A 25,380-nucleotide genomic window follows, 5' to 3' on the forward strand; every position below is an offset into this window, starting at 1 on the left:
GGAACAGAACATTTAAGCAGAACCTGTGATACAAATCAGCCATTGCTATCTTCTAACAAATGATGAGTTTCGGTGAAATGCAATAGAACTGTTCATGCAAATCCCTTTTAATAAGAAAACAAGTCTTTCATAATATTTTATGTCAACTCAGCTATGGCCTGATATTGAAAAGTTGTAAAAACAAGCTTTTAAAAAACTTAAGCCCAATAAAAATGTTTCCATACTTAAAAAATTTAAAAAATCCAATGAACGGAGTCAATATAAAACACATAAACATCCCATTCAGTGTTTGAACCTCAGGGTGGGTAAATAAATAATTATCACCACTTACAGATGGAGAAACTGAGGCAGAGAGCTTTAGGTTACCAAAGGTGTGAGTTTTCACATATACATATAATTTGCAATTATATAACGTAAAATTTTGTGCTAAAGATACTATCACTAAGGCTACGATTTTGTCATGGAAATTTTTAGTAAAAGTCATGGACAGGTCATGGGCAATTAACAAAAACTCAAAAAGCCATGACCTGTCCCAGACTTTTACTAAAAATTTCCATGACAAAACGGGAAGGGAGGAGGATCCAAGCACCCTGCCCTACTGTGGCTGGGAGCTGGGAGGGACCCCCACCTGTGGTGGCTGGGGAGCTGCGGGGGGATTCCTCCCCACTGCCCCAGCGACTGGGGAGCTGCAGGGGGATTCCCCCCCAGCCACCCGTGGTGGCAGGTGGTACCCTGCAGCTCCCGGCCACCACAGGAGGTGGGAATACCCTACAGCTCCCTGCGGCTGGGGGCTGAAGTCACGGAGATCTGCGGAAGTCACGGATTCCGTGACCTCTGTAACCAAATCGTAACCTTAATTATCAGTTGTGCTTCCTTAGTACACCTCAGTGTAAATGTTATTGCTGTTTAATACAATTAAGTATTTGTCAGTTAGGAGCATACCTACATTTGTATGTCAGCTTATGGGAAAAAATGTTCAGCTTAACTTGGGAGTTTAGAAATATATTAACTTTCAGATTTGAGTGACACCAGGGCAAATTCTGTACAATAAACTCTCACTAAAGTGGAGGAAAAACAGTTTAAAAGATCTTAAAGCAATTATCTGTAATTCAGCATTAAAACATTAGAACAACATTTTGAAGACACTGTGGCCAACATTTTCTAAAATAGTTGGGCTTCTAAAATTGTATTTAGGTACTCTACCAATTTTCAAAAATGCTGATCATCCAGCAGCTCCCAAGTTTCTCAGACAGGTGCGTACATTTGAATTTAGGAGCTTATCTTTAGGCTCCTATTTCTGAAAATCTTGGCCCCTGAGCATAGCTCACAAGAGAGGCAAATACAGTTCCCATCATCATGACAAAAAATAAAATAAATATTAGGATATTCACTCTTTAATACAATTTTGTTAAGGTATTTGTCTGTGAAACCATTTCTCACCTAGTGCTTGAACACACTGGGATGTTATCTTGCAAACACATACACACCTGAATAACTTCAGTCACATGAATTGTGATGGGACTACTTATGTGAGTAAAGTTATTCATATGCTTGATTACTGGATTGGAGCCTGTCAGTATTGGAGCTGTGCTCAGAGAAGAGAGACAAATCAGCGTTATGTATATTTCATATATAGTGCATATTTCATGGCAAGGTAATTAAAATACTTTACAGAAAGCAGAACTTGTAGAACTTGTCTGTCACTGCAGATACATCATATCTTCATAAAATCATAGAAACGTAGGGCCGGAAGGGACCTTGAGAAGTCATTTACTCCAGCCCTCTGCTCTAAGGCAGGACCAAGTAAACTTAGACTATCCTTGACGGATGTTTGTCTAACGTATTCTTAAAACCCTCCAAGAATGGGAATTCCACAGCTTTCCTTGAAAGCCTATTCCAGTGCTTAATTATCCTTATAATTAGAAAGTTTTTCCTACTATGCAACCTAAATCTCCCTTGCTGCAGATTAAGCCAATTACTTCTTGTCCTACATTCAGTGGACATGGAGAACAGTTGATTACTGTCCTCTTTATAACAGTCCTTAATATATTTGAACAGTGTTATCAGGTCCCCCATCCATCATCTTTTCACAAGACTAAACATGCCCAGTTTTTTTAACCTTTCCTTATAGGTCAAATTTGCTAAATCTTTTACCATTTTTGCTGCTCTCTCCAATTTGTCCATATCTTTTCTAAGAATGTGGGTAAAACAGAGCAGGAGACATACAGTTCTCCCCCAGGGAGTTCAGTCACACAATGCATTATTTTTTTAATGAGCGTCATCAGCACGGAGGCATGTCCTCTGGAACGGTAGCCAAAGCATGAAGGAGTATACGAATGTTTAGCATATCTGGCACGTAAATACCTTGCAATGCCAACTCCAAAAGTGCTATGCGAACGCCTGTTCCCACATTCTGGTGACATTGTAAATAAGAAGAGTGCAGCATTATCTCCTGTAAATGTAAACAAACTTGTTTGTCTTAGCAATTAGCTGAACAAGAAGTAGGACTGAGTGGACTTGTAGGCGCTGAAGTTTTACATTGTTTTGTTTTTGAGTGCAGTTACGTAACAAAAAAAAAATCTATATTTGTAAGCTGCATTTTCATCACACAGAAATTTTCATCACATTTTCATCACTACAGTACTTGTATGAGGTGAATTAAAAATACTGTTTCTTTTGTTTCTTTTACAGTGCAAATATTTGTAATCAAGAATAATATACACTTTGATTTCAGTTACAACACAGAATACAATATATATGAAAATGTAGAAAAACATCCAAAATATTTAATAAATTTCAATTGATATTCTATTGTTTAACAGTATGATTAAAACTGCGATTTAATCGCGATTAATTTTTTGAGTTAATCATGTTAGTTAACTGTGATTAATAGACAGCCCTATTATTTTCTTAATATATGTGGTCACATAATTAAAGGCTGTGTTGTAGTGTGTATACACGAGCGGTCAGAGCTAAGGTTGTGCATGATTTTTTGCATTTCCTGGCTTGAGTGCCTCACTATGCAAACTTAATGATCTGTTAACGCTGGGTTTTTTTGCATGGATTTTGTATCTTTTGTGTGGACAGTTCCTTTATACAATGATTTGTGCTCTTCTTATGCCAGTTTATGAACATGCATAGCTAATGTGAAACCAGTTTTAAAACACCAAGCAAACCCAGAAAACCCCACATGCTCCAGGGGAGTCCGCTTAGTGTAGGTTTTCCAGATAACATGGGAAAGCTAACACTGTACCTATGTTATAGGAAATCTTGATATCATTATCCTACTTGTGTTGTAGAGTCACGCCATGAGGCATTGCACTGCTGAGTGTGAGAATTGTTGCTGTCTAGAAAGGAATAGAGCATTCAGGTCAGAGTTTCTAGTTCACAGACATTATTTATAATGAAAGAAGTCTGAGAGAATATTGTATGCTCAATGGTTCTCAACCAAGGGTATGTGTATCCCTGGAGGCATGCAGAGGTCTTCCAGGGGGTATATCAACTCATCTAGTTATTTTGCCTAATTTTACAAAAGGCTACATAAAAAGCACCAGTGAAGTTAGCACAAACTAAAATTTAACACAGTGATTTGTTCATACTGCTGTATATACTGTACACTGAAATGTAAGTACAATATTTATATTCCAATTGATTTATTTTATAATAAGGTGGTAAAAATGAGAATAAGCAATTTTTCATTAATAGTGTGCTGTGACACTTTTATATTTTTGTCTGATTTTGTAAGCAAGTAGTTTTTAAGTGAGGTGAAACTTAGGGTTACGTAAGACAAGTCAGACTACAGAAAGGGGTACAGTAGTCCGGAAAGGTTGAGAGCCACTGTGCTAGAGTAATCTCTGTCATACCAGTTAAATAGAGTGTAAATAGCTGCAGGCTCAGATACTGTAACATTAAGGAGATTTAGGATTGATTGATTACCCTGAAAAAAGACAGCAGCTCTGTGTTTCATGTTATGGTTAATTATATCACAGTTGATGACATCATACTATGTGCGTATATAACTGAGAAATGTGCCTATTAGACGAACACTAGATGCTAGCCGGTTCCAGTTGCTTGTCCATGCCATTCATTTAAGCTGCAAAAAAATGTAAAAGTATATAGTTACTCTTAATTTCATTGGGGGTTTGTTAGCTTCTGTATATCTAATCCTTACTTTTACAGACTTTTATTACATTAAAGGAGTATCATTACCTCATGATTCTTGCCCATAAACAGCACTTGACATTTAAAGAGATTTTCTGTTGTGCACTTGTATAGTCAAAGAGTAATACTAATCCTATTAAAGATATTATGTCATGGAGGCATGCCTTGGGGGGGGAAGGCTTGTTCTAATTGGCTAGATGTAAAGTAGAGGGGAGGGGCTATCAAGAGAGTGGATGTATTACTTGATAGTTAGGTCAGGGATTTCTGTGGGAAATGCCCAGTGGTTGCAGTTGCTGATGATTTCACATCAACAGCAGTGCAACACTGAGAGTGAGCTCCAATAGTTGATTACTGAATGAGATACTGCAAACGGGTAAAAAAAAAACAAACAGCAGCATGTGAGAAGCAGTCAGAGTGAGGCAGAGAAGAGAGCTGAGAGAGCAAGAAAAGTGCTGAGGCTGGAGAAAGTCTTCCAGATGTACTGGACAACCCTTTTGGAAATGGATATAAGGACCATCTGCTGTCTATAGATCAGAGGACTGGAGACTAAGAGTGGGAAGAAAGAGTTTATGGCTGTTTTAAATAAAAAGCTGAGTTATTCATAACCAATTCGTCAAGATGTCATGAGATTGTTCCTGCATAGGATGCTGGTGCATAAATCAAAGCTGCAGATACCTATTGTACAGCTTACTTTGGTATAAAAAAGAAAAAGAAAAAAGCAGCAATGCAGGGAATATTGCAATAAATTCTACAAGGGTTATGTGATTTGTTTATTAAGGTAAAGAAAAATCATCCTTGTATGACTGTGGAGTTCACAAGGCACTGTGTTTGTTTAATGCTGAGAGATGCTAGACATTAAATCTGACAACTGTGAAAAGAGAGATCATGGAGAAGTCAAGTAGTGAGGATTCTTCAATTCACCGTAGTCCATCTTTGGATAGCAAGGACTCGGACTTTGCTAAACCTTCTACCTCAGGCAGGCAGTTTGGTCGAGGTTTTACTGCTGGAGCTTTTTACGGCACTGCTGGATCACGCACACAGAGCCACCCCAGGGCTGGAACAGGGACTGGCATTGGAACTGGGACTGGCATAAAAAGTGACAAATACAATGCACCCAAAGGCAGCAAATATGTGGTGTTTTACCTGGATCTATCCTTTGTTTTCCTTTTAGAATTTAAGAAGTGCAACATGGCAAGAGGCTGCCTGTGTTGTTTGAAATACATGATGTTCCTTTTCAATTTAATGTTTTGGGTGAGTACTGCCTTTTTTTCATTTGCCTTCATTTGTTAGAGTTCTCTGTACTACTGCATTATGTGCATAGTGCATCTTTTCAGCACTACGGTAAGCCTTTTTTTTCTTCCCCTCTCTTGTACCTGCATGGAATATTTACAGTGCTAAATCTGTGTCCTATGGGAAAATGTACATTTCCTACAAATTTTACCTTCCTATTACTGTGCTTAGATTACAGATCATTAAAACTGGAGTCTTTAATTCTTGTGTTTTGACCAGGATAAATTAAAGAAGGGCAGGACCTATTTACTATTTAAAATGATCCAAATCAGTTGAGTGAAATTTTTTATATTCTTTTATAATGCCGTGTGCTGCTTTAAATTGCAGGGTAATAAACCTGAATTACGTTTTTGTTGTCCCCATCAAGCTTCCCTACTTTTCTAATGTAATTGACAAACTGCTTTTCAAAGTGAATGAAGTTTAGTCTAATTTTTTCCACCTTTTAAAAATATACATATAATCTGGTCCTTAAGATGTCAGCACAAATGTAAAATGACTGGAATGACAAATGACTCCTGATTCAGTTTCAGTCGCAGTTGTCCAAATTGGTGTGTTAAGTTGGAGACTAGCTCTTGCTTTTGAGGGATCAAAATTGATTTTCCTCTATCGGCCAGGGAGCGTGAGGAGTTGTTACAATGCTTCAGCAAGCAGATTCAAAGTGTAATGACTACTTTGAGCGAACTAATGTCACGTACACTTGGATAACAAGAATGAGAAGTCAGCCAGCTACTAGGCATCCCTGTTTGAACAATATTAGGGGGGGAAATGCAAGCAAATTGAAATGTCAAGTAGGTTTCAATAGAGCACAGTACAAAATTGTTTTATCAGAATTAAAGGTCAACAGTTTTCTGATGATTAGGAAAAGCAATAATAATATATAATGTCTTTCAATTCAAGGTTATAATTCAGAAATAAAAAACGCATCTCAGAGATAAATGAAAATGTACTTTTGTTGGTTTATTTTTAAGGTAGAAGGATATTAAAAGTCCAATTTGGATAGATATTTCTGCTGTGGAGAAGTCAACATTGAAGTTAAGAGCCGGGTCTCTGACTTAGCCACCAGCTTTTCTGTTTAGCTGACCCACTTACTGAAATAACTTTTAGCAGCCGAAGGGAATGGGAGAGCTCATAGGGCACTGGACGACTCATGCACCAGTGAGCTTCAGTAGTAATGTACTGAAACATTTCCATCATGGAAGGTGTGGGAATCTGGCAGAGAATCTTCTGAGCAGGTTTCACAGAAGGTTGGGGCTGAAAGGGGTCACTCAGGAATATCACTTATGATTTTTCACTACATGAATCCTGCCTCACTTCTTTCTGGAATCCCTGTTAAGTTATAAACTTGTTACCAGACTGGGCCATTCATGCCAATGCTGCATTACTCTGACTCCTTAGAAATATTTTCCTGTGCTAAATATTGCCATTAGTTTTTAGTAAATGGGACACTAGATGGAGAGGGTTTTGAGTTACTACAGAGAGTTCTTTCCCAGGTGGGTCTTGCCCACATGCTCAGGATCTAACTGATCACCATATTTGGGGTTGGGAAAGAATTTTCCCCCAGGTCAGATTGGCAGAGACCCTGGGGTTTTTTTGCCTTCCTATGCAATCTGTGTCATGGGTCACTTGCAGGTTTAAACTAGTGTAAATCATTTAGACTCTGTAACTTGAAGTCTTTAAATCATGATTTGAGGACTTCAGTAACTCAGCCAGAGGCTAGGGGTCTGTTACAGGAGTGAGTGAATGAGGTTCTGTGGCCTGCAATGTGCAGGAGGTCACACTAGATGATCATGATGGTCCCTTCTGACCTTAAAGTCTATGAGTACATTACTCCTGGTCTTATTGATCTTGTTCTGTGTGATCAGTCCTTAAGTATCCCTCCAAACTTCATGCAGTATAATGGTATTAAAACTCTATTTCATTTCCTTCCCAAGTAACATTTTTCTAGGTTGTCCATAGTTAGGTCTTAAATCTCTGTTGTATCTTTTTAGTTGCTATCCTTGCTATTTTTTCCCCAACTTTCCAGTGACCCTTCTTGTGTGGTAAAGTTCATGAACTCACTCCATCCTGTTGCAGACCACCTCTCTCTGCTCAACTTTCTGATTCCTTTTCTCATCCACCTCTGGCTCTCCATATAGTCTCATTATTGCTGGGGCCAAGACTTGGTCTGCAGTTCCTACTACCTGGGACAGCCTTCCTGTATCACTGTACCTCATCCACTCTCCCTCTCACCTGAACTCTTGCCTGAAAATCTTTCTTTTCTTCCTAGGTTTATACCATTTTTTCTTTTTCTTTTCTTATTAATCTTTGTCTCTGTATTCATCATGGTAACTCTGTCAATTGTTCTGAGATGCTCTTTGTCTGAGCCTGACTACACAGAATGTAAACATTGGTGTAGAATGATGAATCTGTGGGATTTTAGAGAAGTGCTGAATATAAACTAGCAGGTTTTCTAAGTTGTTTGCAACAGGAGTTGACTCCATTTGCATTGTAGAAACTGTTCAAAAGTTCCCCTCTTTTACAGAAACATCTGTTGTGTTAAACTGAAGCTCTGAGACTCTTATGTGTCCATATACTATTTTCAGTGGGCTGGGGTACCACTGAATGCTGCTATTGAGTGCTGATTATTTTTAGCCAGAACGTTTCATCCTTTTGTGTTTTGCTGCACTCAGATGAAAGTTGTGTATATCTTGTAAAATTCTGGCTGTCCATTAGATAAAGTATCTGCCCGATTTTGATGTTGCACATTGATCTTGATCTGACCTACCATGTTATGTTTCTTGGGTGCCATCCCAGCTTTGCCAATGTTCCTTCACACTGATCTTCAGCAACCCCTGCTATTCCAGTCCTAGGGTCTCCACAAGCTCTGCCAATGCCCTTCAATCCCGCCCAGCAGCCTGCTTGCTATTTCAAGCCTCTCCTACCAGATCTATCAATGCACCTCCGTCCTGCCCTACAACACACCCTGCTATGACAGTTCAAAACTCTTGTCCCCGCAATCTATGCCAGTACATTTAATTTTGGAACTAAACAGCCCCTGCTGCTGCAGTTATATGTCCCCACACAGCTCTGGCAATACACCTCAGTCTAAACCCATGAAGTTCTGGGCTTCTTATGAGCAGTGGGTGCCAACTTGTTCAAGACTGTTGTGGTGGCTTTGTGATGTGGAGTGTTTTCCTCAAAGGGCTCGTTTTAGACCACCAAACCAGTCTGATCCTATAACTTAACCTAAAATGTGAATCCAGGTCTCCAGAAATGGAAGGTAAACACCTTAAATTAATATCCTCTCTCCTGGCAAATGGAAGAGACAATATTTCATGAGTTTATTTGGATAAGTCTAAATTGAAACTGACAAATTATGTTTCAGGGAGCCTGCAATCAGGTGGCAGTCTCCCCGCTGTCTGTTGCATTATCCTATTAATGAGTACTACAACATATGAATTTGTATGGCATGCTGTTGTGGTTCTGCAGTGCAGAAAACCTGTTTGATTTTACTGTGTACTAAATGTTATCAACAAAATGCAGTAGATAGGGGTTATTTAGAAGTCAGTGATACTTCATCCCTGTATGTTTCGCAACTGATATCTTTTGGAGGCTCTCGTCCTACACACCATCTTCAAATGCTGGGTCCTTCTAGCTAAGGAGCGCTGAGTATTGTTCTCTTTTAAGTCCCATGAGTCCTGCTCTTAAGCAGTCACCCAGAAAATGAGGACCGTGGCTCCTCTTTCGCCATTCACAGCCTGGCAATGAGGGGCCAAGCCTGAGACCTAGCTAATCTGAGATCCCCCATCCAGCAGCCAGTTGTGCTGCCCCTAAACCACTGGCCTGGCTCAAAGGGTATCCATCTGAAGATGCTACAGATGCAGTGGTTAGAATACAGTTTGCACTGTCACATACCTAAATGCACCATCTCTGTGTTGGCCTTGGTGAACAGGTGGAACATGGTTTCTGCATATGATCATTTCAGTTGCCACATTAAGAATTGTGTTAAATGTATAGCATCTTAGTCATCTCTACCCTTGACAAGAAAATGCACTTCTTAATTTAGTACCAGGTGGACTAACTAGCCTATAATGTGGGATGCATCCTGCTCTATATGGGCATATCAGTAACTTGAAACCGAAGGTATTTTTCACTATATTGCTAAGAACTTCAGGTATTTTCTGTGGCCCTATGTGGTTCTTAGCATTTGTTTTCGGCCATCTGGCTTTGCTTTCTTTTGGAGATTAGAAAAGTCTGAGCTGAGGGTTAAGGAAGCTTATAGTATTTAATTGTGTGGCTAGGATGGTGATTTATACTGAATTCATCTTAAGTGCATAATATGTTTGACAAAAGGTCTGTGTACGTACGTATATTAGTTGATTAAATGCTCTGGAAGGCAAATTGATGTGCAAATGAATCAAGTTTGCAAAGTGGCCAATACAGGTTCATAGAAGAAATCAAATATTGATTTTTGTTTATACAGATAGCAGCTTAATTAGTAAGAAAGAAAACTGCTAAATATAAAGATCGGATATGAGTTAACACAAAATATTTCACTTCGGTGCATTACGCAGAAAGAGAGTGTTACAACAACTGTTTATAGAACATACTTCAGAGTTTTTAATAAGTTATGAATAGAACAGTAAACTTTCAAAAATAAATGGAAGTTCACTTTTCTTATTTAAGCAAGGGAAATTTTCAAATGATAAGAATATTTGATCAGAGTTTCAGTAGACAACTTCGCATATGGAGTTTGGTGCCTGGATAAATGTTAGGTTGCCCTATTAATTTAAGTAAGGGCAATTAGTCTCAAATGGTCCATATATTTTGGAATGTTCATATTATAAATTTTGATAGATTTTAGCATAGCTTATTTGTTTAAATTTACTAATGTGATGCATTTGTACTCTGTGAACTTTTGGTGAGATAGAAAATCATACTGAGATTGAATGTCATTATGGGTAAGAAAACTAAGAATAGACAGCAAGTAACTTACTGTGATTCTTTTGTTAAATTAAGCCTGCCTGTATATTTCTTTGACAAAAAGAAAAAGCCCTGATAAAGCCCTCTGTTAGGAAATTAAACAATATTTATGGATATGTTGTCACTTAAAGTTAAGATTAATTACATTAATCTTATTCAAAAGAAGATGAAATTAATGAAGGCCAAAGTCAGATTAAGTTATAGACTCTTTTGCAAATTAAAATGTTGGATATTCAGTTTTCAAGCAGATTTTTTGGGCATTTTGTTAAAATCTAAGGCAGCAACAAAAAACAAGCTGAAAAAGTTAACTTGGAAATGGCAGTGCAGACCATTTCAAATCTAGCAAACAAGAATCACTATTTGATTCTGTTTATAAATACATTTTAATAAAATAAGGGACAAAGGCTATCCTTGAAAGGATTTTCTATTTCAGTAAGTAATCTAATTTTATCTAACAGGAAAGCAAGTGGTTCATAATTTCCCTTATTGAACAAAAATGACCATGGATATTTAGCGGTGGAGCAAACTTAACAGAGTATCTAAAGCCAGTAAAGCATACACCAAGGTATATCTATTCTATAGTCTGGATTCTGGGATCAGATGCAGAGAGAGAGAGAGAAAAAAACATGTCCATTCTTTTGGTGGGTGAGACTGCTGTCACAGGTATTGGTACTGTAATGCAGCTAAGACTCCTAGAGCTGTTTATATAGGGTAATCCATACTTAGAGGCATTTTTTCGGACTGGAATATATACTGTAACAACACACTGTTTAGTTTGAATTACAAAGCTTTAATGCTTATCTGAACCTGTTGGACAAATATAAATCTTGTGAGCAGGCTTTGTCCCTCTGCCTATCTGTAAGTTAATCTTCTGGGTTTAATGACACATGTGGGGTCTCTGAAATAAGAACAGAATTGCAAACTATAGACAGCGTGTAACGGGGCACACATTCAGATTCACCTTATTTTTCTGACCTGGTCCTGACTGCATGATTTTGTAATCATGTTTCTCTGTGTAGCACGTAACCCTTTTCTGACACAGAGAATAAGGATAAGGAGAGACGTTAAAGGACATAGGGAACCTTGTCTCATGACAAGATATCAATATTTTCTTCATTAATTTTCTGGCAGGAGTGAATCCATAGCCACTTGAGAACATCTTAGGTGGCAAGTGACGGAATGCATATACAGTACAAAAGCCTGTACTGGCACAAGGCACCAGTGTGGTCGCATTTAAAATACCACCCAGGTAAAATGAGGCCACCTGAAAGTTCAGATTCCTTATTTGTTCTTAGAGTGCTACATACTGAATTGTGACAGAAAAATATTTTAATTTTGCTAAAATGCTGTTTCTGTTTTCATTCTTGTCTATATGAAAAAGTCTATTTTTAATGGGGATTTCAAAGTGTAAATAATTTTCCAGCATGCTAATTCAGATTCATTTCTAAATGTGCCCTTGTGTGTCCTAGGGTTGCTAACTTTCTAACTGCAGAAAACCAAACATCCTTGCCCTGCCCCTTCCCTGAGGTCCTGCCCCCACTCACTCCAGCCCCTTCCCTCTGTTGCTCGCACTCCCATACCTTAACTCACTCATTTTCACCAGGCTGGGGTAAGGGGTTGGGTTGCAGGATCGGGGGAGAGCTCAGGCTTGGGGTGTGGGCTCCAGGTTGGGACTGAGGATGAGGGGTTCAGGGTGTGGCAGGGGGCTCCAGGCTGGAGCCAAGGGGTTCAGGGTGTGGGAGGTGGCTCTGGGCTGAGGCTGAGGGGTTCGGAGTGTTGGAGGGGTTACAGGCTCTGGGCTGGGTGTGCGGGCTCTGGGGTAGGGCCAGGGATGAGGAGATTGGGGTGCAGGAAGGGGCTCTGGGTTGGGATACATGTTTGGGGTGTAGGAGGGGGTGTGGGCTCTGGGAGGAAGTTTGGGTGCAGGAAGGGGCTCAGTGTTGGGATGCGGGAGGGGGTTAGGGATGCAGCTGGAGGTGCAGGTTCTGGGGTGGGGCCAGGGATAAAGGGTTTGGGGTGCAGGAGGGGGGGCTCCAGGCTGGAGGGTAGAGCTGACTGTTTCAGAGTGTGGGAGGGGACTCCAGGCTGAGGCAGGGAGTTGTGGTATGGGAAGGGGCTCGGGCTCTGGGCTGGGGGTGCAGGCTCCAGGGTGGGGCCAGAAATGAGGGGTTCAGGGTGTGAGGGGGGCTCTGGGCTGGAGTAGGGGGTTAGAGTGTGGGTGTGAGGGCTCTCTCTGGGGGTGTGGGCTCTGGGGTGGTGCTGGGAATGAGGGACTTGAGGTGCAGGACGGGGCTCGGCTGGGGCAAGGGGGTTTGGAATGCAGGAGGGGGCTCTGGGCTGGGGCAGGAGGTGGGGTGCAGGAGGGGGTTTGGAATGCAGGCTCCTGGCGTGGCGCTTACCTCAGGCAGCTCCCAGAAGAGGGGACATGTTTCTCGGCTCCTAGGCTAAGGAGCCAGGCAGCTCTGCGTGATTTCTCCACCTGCAGGCACCACCCCCACAACTCCCATTGGCTGCGATTTCCAGCCAAGAGGAGCTGCAGTGCCAGAGCTTGGGACGGGGGCAGTGCTTGGAGCCTCCCGGCCGTCCTTCCACCTAGTAGCTGAGGGACATGTTGCTGCACGGAGCTGGGCAGGGAGACTGCCAGTCCCGCACCAACCAGACTTTTAATGGCCCGGTCAGCGGTGCTGACCGGTGCCACCAGGGTGTTCCAGTCAAAAACCAGACACTTGGCAACCCTAGTATGTGCAAGGCCCAATTTGGGCTTGTGATCAGAGTGCATACATACATAGATGTGCAATTATATGCACGTTTTTGCACATGGATCTTTTAGCCTCTGGTTTTATAATTTGGTACACAAAAAGTTCTGAATTCCCTATGTGTCCCACTGGTTGAATATGCCATAAATAAAGCTCTGTCCTTTTTACAACTTCTGTACTATGCTAAGGATGGTGACATGGCTTAAAAGTATTTAACATTGTTTGCATACATCCAGCATTTTATAACCATTTTAAACAGTATCAAAGAACAATGGTACCCTGGGAGGGTGCATACTTTCAGATGTGCTTCTGTTGAATCTGGTTTAGCTTAAACTGGTTTAGTTACAGAGCAGATGGGGCTTGCTCCAGAACTGTTTGGTTGGTTCCCCTAGGTGGCAAGGATTCAGGAACATTTTTAAAGGCATGATTTACGTTTGATATAGGAAACCTTCTGTTGTGCATTCTTTATAGAATTCCTTTCACATACTGCTGTTCACTAACATTTATGTGCTAATCTTGTCCTCTTCAGAGCAAGTAATGAGAATAATATGAACTTTGTCTTTGGAAATATTGTTTCTGTTGCTGTCCGGCCGCTCAGTAGCCATTTATTGTTTGTTAGATTGGATAAATGGTGTATTGATTTATGATTCAAAAGTGGATTTCTCTGATACGTTTATTATAACATGGCTTGCTGGGCACAGTTGTTTGGTCATCTTTATGTGAGGCTAGCTCAACGCATTGAATGTGAGAAGCACAATAACAATTTAGAAATTAAAAACAAACGAACAGTAGCTATGTTCCTGATTATAAATATGAACCTGGTGTAGTGACTTAGGCCACATGGCATCAAGTGGCCTAGCAATTTGTAAATGAGCTTGCCAAACCCATTTCAAGAGGGCTCCTAGATAAACTATCCTTGTCACACTCTGCCTTCACCCACATCAGCATGGTCACCTCTTCTCCCTCCTGAACAGTCAGTCACCCAATCTACTTCCCTCTTATTATGACTGGCTTCTTGCAGTGGCTCCTTTTCTGGCCATGGTTAAAAGCTTTGACTGATTTATCGCTACACCCCTGTAATGCTTCTCTTCCAGCATTTCTCTGGTCCTGTCTTTATTTCAGTGCACACTGCAGTATCTTCTGCATCTCCTAGATATAAGGGTGAAAGGGACTTGCAGCACCTTCATTACCCGGAGAAATTGGCAGCAGCAGTGGCTCCACAGATGAGCCTTGTCTCTCCCCATCATCCACCATAAATCATTAGATATTTAAGGGATGTGTTTGTTCTAGTGCAGCTGGGATATCCAGCCAGTTGTTTGATGGACTTCCTATGTGAATTCATGCTGCTTCCCATCTCGCCTGTTCTAAAAGCCATGTAAGGGAAGACTGGAGATAATGACACAACTCAGAGGAGCATTGAGAGAAAAAAACAGAGAGCCAAGTAGAGTGCTGGGGGACAAGTGGTTATTATAGAGGGAAAGAGAGACCACAGCTTCTTTCTTCACCCTGCCTATAAACCTTCTTAGTGCAACTCTTCATCTCTTTTATTCCAGAATCCTCAAGTGCTGTGAGGATATAATTTGTGCTGGTATAGGTCTCAGACAGATGGATTCAGAATTCAGGTTGAGCCACTTAAACCAGATCAAGTTCAGCAAATATGACAGCTGTGAAAGGGTTAATCAGCTAGCAAAAAATCCAGTGGATACTGATGTCATGCTCTCACAATCATTGGTTAGCCAGTGAGTTGTTCAGAAGACGTAACTATGCTGGCTTGTGATAAGATATCCTGTTGGGCCTGGAGGGTTTTTTGATGCTTATAGGAGAGACTGTTTTGATCATGTGGGGTGAGAGCAGTGTGGTCCAGTGGCTTGGTCAATGACCTGGGAAACTTTGGCTCTATTCCTGGTTCTACCACTGGCTCCCTGGGTGACCTTGGGAAAGTCTCTTCACCCTCTGTGACTCAGTTTCCCCATCTGTAAAATGAGGATTATGATAATTATCTACCTTTGTAAAAAAAAAATCTGTGGATGCAAGTGCTGCATTTAATACATTCATTTAGTCTAATACTTGCCTCTGGATTAATAGACCAAACATAAAACTTGGTTGCTTGGTTTGGGTTCTAGGTTGCTTGGTTTGGGTTTTGTTAGGGCAATACAGATTGCTCCAAAGGTGCAGTTCAGCTCAGGCAATTGTAGTAGGACGAACATATAACTGCAACTGGGACCCTGACTATCTCCATGTGAGAAGGAAGTTAGATTTGTTTGCATGAAAAGGGGGAAGTCATTGCCTCTGAACATAAGACCAACTGAGACTTCTGTACAGAAAGACCACGGGAGATAGCCCAACTTGTGGTAAGTGCAGTTCAGTTAATTGGGGTTCTGCTGTATGTGCAAATTAAAATATGCCCTATGCGAGACTGAGCTACCATTGAGTGACACATTAATTTTATGTAACTGTATCTGGTAATTTCTCCACTCATCCTGTGCCCTCGTCTTAGTAACTTAACCTTCCAGCATCTCAGTCATTTTACGTCTAACATGGAATCAAAGGAGGAATCCTGCTGGTAATCACATGCTGTGCCTGGACTATTCTGAAGATACAGATGACCTCACTGTTACCACCACTACCTAGTCCTGACATGGCTGGAGGTGTGATATTAAGAGGCAAATGTACACTGAACCTATTGGGGAGTTCATGTAAGACTTAATCATTTTAATGTCATCTCACAGAAATGACTGCAGGCTTTGAACTCAAAGCAATTTCACAGCCTTCCGAAACAAATTAGCTTTAAATCAATTCAGATAGTCATCTCCATTCAGTACAGTCCCTTGCTGCTTAAGAGTAAATTAAATTGCTGTATGTATCAGAGATATTTGAACCTCCAAATGTTTGGAGATTCAACTTGGATAATTCCTCTGCCTTTCTCCCTCTTCCTCTGCTCTGGGTCAAAGTTCGAACTGCCATCCCAACCTCTTTGGTCTAATTAGTACACGGGTTAAAACAAGCAAAATTGGTTTTCCATAAGGAATCTGCATGGCTAACCATTTACTGTGGTTGTCCCTGATTAAAACCACAGGTAAATCAACCCATGTCCTCACTAGTTTAGCATCCTAGTTGCATCATTTGGCCCTACAAGTGCCAATGTAATGAGGGGGGAATTGTAAGTGTTTGCAGCTACAACTATCATGCAGGGTGCATCATTCTTAAGTGTTTGGGAAGAGCCTAACTAACACGTATTGAATGCTAGTTCAGATTACTAATAAATATTATCAATTGGAAACTGGCCTTTCTATTCTTTTGTCATTTACAGATTTACCAATTTGTTAGCTCTGGTTACTTTTGAGCTATTTCACTGAAAACGCTGTAATTGTTCCATTGGCCTAGTAGTGTTTTTTTTGGAATATTTTTTTTTACCTAAGTCTGAAATTAGCAAATTCTAGACCTTAGTCCAGTGTAATTCCCAGTCCCACAATGCAAAAATTAAACAAAAAAAAAGTATAAGAAGAATCATGCTCTCTTTCTTTCTTCCTCCCTCCCTCTTCCCACCAGGGCAGGTTTTTGAAAATATTTCTTTTAGATGGTGGGTAAAATTTTGTCTGTGTGCATGCATATGTTTGTGTTGATGTACAGTGGTACAAAATGTGACTACTGTTGCCCCATCCTCCACTTCATCCTTTCCAAAGCATTGCATTTTATTACTGATCTAAAATCCAAATCCTCCAGAGTTCCATAAAACTACATTACAGGGGAGCATAATGGGCCTGATCCAAAGCCCACTGAAGTCAATGGCAAGACTCCCATTGGCAATGTCTAATGTGTATGTACGTGTGCATATCATTCAACCTGCCTAGTATATGTTGTAAATATATGCAACGTGTATATGTATGTGTATGAGTGAGCATTACATAAAATTCACTTGGTCTACAAACTTAGAGAGCTGAAATTTACACATTAATATTTTGTCTAATATAAATAGTATTTTGCTATGATCTTCTCATGTGAATACTTGTGGGTCAGATTTATTCATTGTAATTTGTATGCATCTCTTGTGCCCTGAGCACACATTTTGACTGGGATCTTTTCTTCTTCATTTAATTCTTCTGGCATTAGATATCTTAGCACATTTTTGGAGGATTTTTTTATCAAGGTATTTTCCCATGTTTTATAAAGTTTGTTACTGCCAGCGCTACTCCTTAATCAGATGTTCTTTTTATTTTTTTTAGTTCTTGGTCTAGTTATTAAACACTCTTGTTTTTCAATATTGGTGCTGTGCAGGTGTTACTTACATTTTGTTAGCAGCTGTGTTACTGTTGAGCAGATTGACTTCTTTACAAGACTGATTTCTTCTTCAGGGTAGCCTTGGACAGCTTCCAACCAATTATGGTCTTAAGCCAGGTAAGAGAGCAGCTTGTCATTGGATTGTCATTCAAAAATGTGAAAATTTAATTTTGTGATGAACAGCTGTTTCAATCTAAATCACTGTTTGAGAATCTTAGCGTCTTAGGGTATTTCTACATTGCAGAGTAAGCCCAAGGGAGGAACTCAGGCTCAAGTCTAACCCCCCTTCCATCTACACACAAATTGCATTAACCCAGGGCTCTGACCCAGAGTCCCAGGACCCGCCGATGTGGAGGGTCTAAACTTGAGTCAAGCTGGGACCCAGGGTTCAAGCCCTATTGCTTTGCAGAGTAGAGGCAGCCTTACTGGACTCATGGTGTAGGAGTCCACCAAAAGTGTTCCACAGTCCCATGGGACAACTTTCTTTGTCCTGTGAACAATCAAGTTTTCCCATGCTGTTCCCTGAACAAATGGCTAGAGCAGCCATATTTTGGGATGGCGCTAGGATGTCAGGGATAGGGATGGTTAGATTTGGGCCCACATAATGCAGTGTAGATGCTGGAACCCCAGATTGGGACCCATGGTTCAACAATTCCTCACCTGGGGTTACAAATGAGTGTAGATGCTCAAGCCCTAGGTTAACAAAGCAAGGACAAAACTCAAGTTCCACTGCCCTTAGGATATGTCTACACTGCAATGTAAGCCCAGGGTTAGTGGAACTTGAGTCTGCAAACTCTGAGATTGGGAGCCTGGGGCACCTTTAGAAGAACTTCTCTTGCTTGTGCTTTCACTCCTATTTCAGGAAATGGAAAGAGCTTCCGTGAGGGGCTAGTGGACATTTTTTGGCAGTGTTTACTGACCCACCGAAGGCACTTGTTGGAGCTAATGATGGAAGAGAACAACACAAACATGGAAGAATTACACAGGCTCATGCTGCTTGTGATTCTAGGTCTAGCTGTACTTCTGGAGCAGGGCGACAAGCACCAACTGGTGGGACCACATTGTCATGTAGACCTGGGATGACCAGCAGTGAGTATAGAACTTTCGCATGAAGAAAGCTACATTTCTGGAGCTTTGTGGGCAGCTTGCCCCTACACTCCAGTGTCAGGATACATTAATGAAGGCAGCCATACTGGCCCAGAAGCGTGTGACTATAACCATCTAAAAGCTGGCTACTCCTGTATCTGAAAGGTCTTTTTGCCAACAGGTTTGGTGTTGGAAAGTTGACTATGGATAAAGTGGTGGTTGAAGTTTCTGAGGCAATCAGGAGCATGCTTTACCCCAAGATATTCCTGTTGGCTTTGAGAGAATGCGGTTTCCAAACTGTGCCAGGGCCATCAATGGGATTCTCATGCTCAGAGTTTGTCCTCCTCAAGGAGCACAGGAGTACGTACATAAACTGCAAAGAGTGCTACTTCATAGTTACACAGGCCCTTGTGAATCAGAAGCTGATTTATGAATGTCAATGTTGGCTGCACTGGAAAAGTTCTTGATTCTGCTGCTTGGGAGTCTACCTTCATGGATAAGCTAGGACATTATTCCCACCAAATGTGGTTGTCATGAATGGAGTTGTAGTTCCCACTGTTATTCTGTGGGGATCCCATGTATCCGCTTTTGCCTTGGCTTGTAAAACCAGATCCTGACCTCAGAGGCCCCAGCAAAAGAAGGTTTAATTACATTCTCAGCAAGTTTAAAGTGGTGGTTTAATGTGTGTTTGGCAGACTGAAATCTCACTGGCACTGTCTACAGACCAGTTTGGATACATATGAATGCCCATGCTGGGACAGACCATAGTCCGTTTAGCTCAGTACCCTGTTTTCCAGCAGTGGTCAGTGCCAGATGCTTCAGAAGGAATGAACAGAACAGGACAGTTATTGAGTGATCCATCCCATTGTCCAGTCCCTGCTTCTAGCAGTGGAGTTTAGGGACACCCAGAGCATCTTGGCTAGTGGCCATTGATGGGCCTATCTTCCATGAACTTATCTAATGCTTTTTTTAATCCAGTCATACTTTTGGCCTTCATAACATCCTTGGCGATGAGTTCCACAGGTTGACTGTGCATTCTGTGAAGAAATTCTTCCTTTTGTTTTAAACCTGCCTGTTAATTTCATTGAGTGATCCCTAGTTCTTGTATTACGTAAAGAGCTAGATAACGCTTCCTTATTCACTTTCTCCCCACCATTCATAATTCTATACACCTCTATCATATCCCCCCTCTTTGTCTTTTCATTTCTAAGATGAACAGTCCCAGTCTTTTTAATTTCTACTCATGAGGAAGTTGTTCCATACCTGCTGTCTTTTTTTTTTTTTTGCCCTCCTCTGCACTTTTTGCAGTTCTAATGTACCTTTTTTTAGATGGGACAACCAGAACTGCACGCAGTGTGATGTTACTCTCCATGTTCTTTATGGAAGTATGCTTATAATATGGATATGACATAACTGAGATATACTTTATGCAAGGTGGGTCTTGTAAGGTATCATTGGAAAGGTTTTTATTTACTGAATGTGATTATTCAATTTGTATGCATGTATCATTTCTGTATCTAATGTTAGGAATATGGACTATGTAACAATTACAACTGGGTGTGTATTGGGACAACACCCACCAGACGACAGGCCATCAGATTTGATGGGCCATCAGGAAGGAACAGTAAGACCATCCAGATACTAATCTCTCTCCCTCCTGGGAGGCATCTGGGGAGTAACTGTGACACTACTAGGTCAGGTGGTCTTGTCACCTGATACTAAACATTATCTGGGACTTCTTGTAACTTTCCACTGAAAGGAACGGGGGGGGGGATCAAGTTTAGGAAACAAAGGATTCCTGCCATATGTAAATCTTATTTAAGGGTGGGAAGAAAGGCAAACGGGACTCCTCCTCTCCATGGCCTATCTGCCCAAGAAGAAAGACTGCAAAAGACACCTGAAGGGAAGGCAAGGAGGGAGTCCAGATTGAGATGGGTCCAATCTGTAAAGAAATATAACTGGATCTCTGAACCACAGAAATTTGCAACCTGCCTAAAACAACATTTAGTGTAAGAAATTACATTTTGTAACCTGCTTCTTAAGTATATTGAGCTTAGCTTGTGTGTTTTGTTTTATTTGCTTAGTAATCCACTTTGTTCTGTCTGTTATCTCTTATATTCACTTAAAATTCACCTTTTGTAGTTAATAAATTATTTCTTGTTTCTAATATAACCCAATTTGTGCAATTCGTAATTGGGGAGAATAAGAGGCTGTGCATATCTTCCTCCACATTGAGGGAGGAGGTGGATTTCATAATATACCTTTGAGTCTGCTCTCCAAGGGAGGTGGACACCTGAGTGCTGGGGTAAATCCCTTAAACTGAGTCTTCCCAGAACTGATCTCAGTGTCTGTTTCATTCTGCAGTTGGGTGTGGCCCTGCCTGTGTGGAGGAGGCTTAATAGCCTGGCTTAGCAAAACAAGTTTAAAGGGTGCCCAGGCTGGCATAACAGATGGGCTCAGTGGTATCTCAGAACACCAGGTGGCGTCCTAAGGGGGGCAACCAGTCAGACCTTTTTTTAGGTGGGACAACCAGAACTGTACGCAATATTTGATGTGTAGGTGCACCATCGATTTTATATAGTGGCGTTATAACATTTTCCGTTTTATCTGTCCATCCCTTTCCTAATGGTTCCTAACATTCTGTTAGATTCCAGTGTCATCAATGCCGTCCGCATTACTGTGGCATGCTGTGGTCTTCACAAGCTTTGTGAAGCTAGAGGAGAGCCATTTTCCTATGAATCAATCTATGACAGTGATGGACTGCTGAACTGGTACACTCAGCCAGAAAGTGCACTGACCGCAGCTGAGCCAGGATGCACCTGGGCAACAGAAATCAGGGGTGCTCTGCTCCTGCATTATGAGCTTGCATGGGCCATGGAAGAGGGAGAATAGTACCCCTTTATGAATGTGCTTGTACAATGCTTATAGTACTTTGGGTACTGTTACACCACGCAATGAAATGTGTGTGTGGGGGGGTGGTTGATTGTTGTGCATTCTACTTATGAATGACATGACCGTTTATGAAATGGGGAGCGGGGTGTGACAGCCACAAGTGCTGTGGATTGACAGTATGGATTGATTTAGATAATTGTATTGAGAAATAGCATTTGTATGCAACTTCCCAGTTGTCCCTCATCATGTGTTTCCCTTTATTGTTTGAAACGTACGTTAGATGATGTGATGCAGTGATGGCAATAAATTTTCTTAATAAAACAAAAATCTTTATTTTTTTTTTAACATTTATTAGAGGACTACAATATTAACCCATTGCCTGGCAGTCCAGCTTCCATTAGCAAATCAAAAGACTGGCAACACCAAAATCTTTAACAAAACAAAAACTAAGAGCATGAACAGTTCAAATAGTGAAACCATTTCCAAGACAGAAACCCCCTACGGTTGCAGGTCCTCTGCCCCCCATTATCCTTTCTCTTCCTTCCACATATATTGTGCACTTGGTGCCAGGAGTGGAGTAAAGGGGTTCAGCATGGAGGACTGCATGGGCCCGATTGCATGGGCCAACCAGCCATGGAGTTATCCAGATGTTCCTGGTCTGCAGCACATGGTACCATGGTGCGGGTGCAGAAGGAGCCTGCACTCTTGCAGCCGTTAGAGAAAGCAGGCACTCAAAATGACATATTTCTGGACTCCATTCAACCCCCCGCCCCCGCCTGTAGTGGGACAAATGATTTTGTCACCCATGGAATACATGTACTACATTGAACTGAAATTAACCACATTTGTAAATGGACTGCATTTCGACTCTCCTGCCAGTTCACTATTTTCAGGTAGCTTGTTACATCCTTGGGTTGGTGTGGCCTGGCGTGCTTACAGGGAAGGCAATAACAAAGCATGTGGTAGCAGAAGTATGTGCTTTTCTAATACAACTTGACTTTTAGATGCTTGTTTCACTGTTTGTCCTTCCCGTGGTGGTGGTGGGGGGATGGACATCGAGGTGCAGGTGTGCAATCCACCATTAGCAGGTACACACTGGTATCTGAGGCTTGTAATAACTTTTGCATTGCTTCATGAAATGGAATTCCCTCCCATTGCTATATTAATAAACACAAAAATAGAGCCAGGAGCTTACCATGCGCTGGGGTGATTTCTGTCTCTTCCATTTCTGCTGCCGGTTCTGTGGCAGGCCACTCCTCTGTGGGGGCATCTAAAAGCTCCTCCAAATACTACCCTAGGATGTGCTGCAGCTGCTTCTGTGGCAAAGCCGCCTCTGGGACTAGTTTCAGCACCAGAGTCACGTCAGTGGCCCCCTCTGGGGCCTGCTGCTGGCATCTATCTGTTCCCAAGCTAAAGTTTGGGGTCAGTAAGTCATCATCCTGGCTGACTTGGTCATTGTGCCGCACGGATGGGTCTGTGCTCAGTGCAGTATTCAGCACCCTGTCAAACTCCTCGTAAGATGTGCACAATGACTGCAGGTTCTCAGAGGTGCAGTTCTGGTCCCTGGCTTTCTGGTAGTTGGTCTTGAACCGTTTAGTCTGCTCCCTACACTGGTCTCTGCTGTTCGTGCTGCCAGTGTTTTTGCTGTTTGCCGGTAGGCGTAGTCATTCCTGGTACTCATGCAAAAATCCATAGTTTTGCTGGCCTCGCACTAGTGATATACCAGTATCTGGCTGTGGTCCTGCGACCAGGAAGCAGCACATTTGGCAAAGGGCTTCTTGTGCTTGGTTGGTGGCCATTACAAATGTGGGAGCAGATTCATTGTAGTTTGCAGTTCAGCAGACAGAACAAAATGGAAGGGTTAAACACCGCCGAGCTGTACTTGAACAAAGGGGGTTGCCTCTATTTCCTGAGAGTCAATTGGTGACTCGTGGGCTATAAAGAACAAAGAACACCTGCCCAGGGGATTGTGGGATAGCATTGGTAGACTCTCAGGGCCTGAGTCCGAGGAGGCTTAGGTCCTGGGTCGCAGTATGACTTGGGCTTGAACCCACCCCCTAGTGGGGTCCTGGGGCCCAGGCAAGTCCGGCCGATTTGAGTGTTTAGCAGAAGTGGGGGTTGCGCTTCAGCCTGAGCCTGTGCAGCATGGACACGTCCTATTTGCTCTCCCTATTTGGTCCTTCTTTTCATCCCAGGCCTGCCGAGTACATCTCTTTTGCCATATCCACAAGAAATGAACCAAAAGCACCTTTTAAAATGTTTGTGAAAATATACTCCAGGTTATTCCTTCCCTGGGGATTCCCTGCATGCCCTCTCTTCTCTGTTTGTGTCTGCCTAAAATATCTATATATGGCCTCCATTGCTGTAGTATCGGAACACCTCGCAATCTTTAATTCATTTATCCTCACAACACCGCTCTGCGTGAGAGCCGTGCTATCATCACCATTTCACTGAAGGGGAACTGAGGCACAGAGAGACTAAGTGACTTGCCCAGGAGCATACAGGAAGTCTGTGATGGAGCAAAGTCTTGAATCCAGGTCTCCCAAGTCCTAAGCTAGTGACTTAACCACTGAACCATTCTCCTTCATCTGTTAGGGCCAATGCAGGCAACCCCCACACTGAGGTCAACTAGGCTCTGTGCAGGCAGAGGGGCCACAGGCATAGAGCTCCTTGCAGATTTAGGGTCTTAGATCATAAGCTTCTTAGGGAGGGGACTGTTTCCATTTCATGTATTGTTGATGGTTAAAGAATAATAAAAAAAAGTGAGTGTAATTTTTTTTATGATTGGCACTAGTTGTGTTAATTAGTGCATTGATTGTAGCAGGTCTCTGGTAGCACCTCTAGTAGTAAGGGTGCATCAGGATTTACAATATAATCCCTTATAATAAATGTGGCACACGAGTATTGTAAGAAAACGGAACTTCTTTTTCTGGGGCCGTCATCTGACTGACTTGGGTCAAGGTTACCAAGACTGATATTTCATCTCATGATGTGGTAGGGTTGGCATCTCTGACTGAAGCTATTCTGAGAGATTTTCCTCCCGAACATGATGTAATGTCATTTTCTGAAAATATCCTATTAAAATCTCCTGGATTGCTTTAGATAGTCACTGGGAGATGGATGCCAGTTCCAGGAGACTCCATACCAATCCTGGAGGGTTGGCAACCCTATGATGTGGGGATAATGCCATTCCCTCCAGTGGCTAATCTTGCGTCTTCCCGTTTAAAAAAAAAATCAAATGCAAATAAAGCATCATACCAGCCCAAAACAACTACTATCTAATAGAGCCAGTTAACAAAAACCTATAAATAAAATCCATCGGGGGAGGGGGGGTCAGGGTAGATGACCTGAACCCTTTGACAGATGAGGATTTTTTTGCTTCTTATCAGATATCTCAGTAACTACTATCTCTACACCTCAGTGGCTCTCAGATCACATGGCTTTCTTATTCTCAGAACTGTTTCTGCTTTTTCAGATGCTTAGGGCAGAAGATGTGCCACCTCGAGCCCGTATTTGCTCTTTGTATGTTTCATTGTTGGTGACAGAGTGAGCACTGTGTTACTTCTGTCAATGCAGAAGCACAAGCCTCAAAAACCAGATAGCCAGTGTTGTCTTTGGTTTTGTTTTTTAGATGTTTTCTGATCCTTGCATAGCACTGACCTGCAGAGGTGGTTAGGGTGGATGACCTTGGTGCAATTGAGCTATCTGTTACTTTGACAGGTTGGTGGTTATTTTCTCTCTGGGATCTAACGTTTTCTTCACTAAAAATGAAAGGTAACTGGCATTCTTCTCACAGTATTTCTCCTGTTCTGTTTTTGTGGTATGCAGTCCTTTTGTAACTTCATCAGGGTTAATTATTGTTGGCTCAGGTAGCTTGTTAGATATCGTTAGTGAAGTTTTTGTCCTTCTGCCCACATGTCTGGACTGATGATCTTAATAAAGTATTGTGGGGTTT

The 25,380-nt window shown here is 41.7% G+C and overlaps 1 protein-coding gene across 6 annotated transcripts in view; it reads left to right on the plus strand.

The window, feature by feature from the left end:
• The window catches only part of TSPAN9 (tetraspanin 9), a 275,294-nt gene that overhangs the window by 131,288 nt on the left and 118,626 nt on the right, over positions 1–25,380 (plus strand). For 5 of the 6 annotated variants that reach the window (XM_038388093.2, XM_038388121.2, XM_043514550.1 and 2 more), the window contains one exon: positions 5,333–5,412. In XM_038388093.2, the coding sequence (XP_038244021.1) occupies positions 5,350–5,412 (63 nt within the window). In that variant the 5' untranslated portion in view covers positions 5,333–5,349. Of the gene's footprint in view, positions 1–4,282; positions 5,413–25,380 lie in introns of those variants that run through there. The other variant, XM_038388084.2, reaches the window with a different exon arrangement.

This window comes from Dermochelys coriacea, chromosome 1 (assembly GCF_009764565.3).
Source record: "Dermochelys coriacea isolate rDerCor1 chromosome 1, rDerCor1.pri.v4, whole genome shotgun sequence".
Lineage (NCBI taxonomy): Eukaryota > Metazoa > Chordata > Testudines > Dermochelyidae > Dermochelys > Dermochelys coriacea.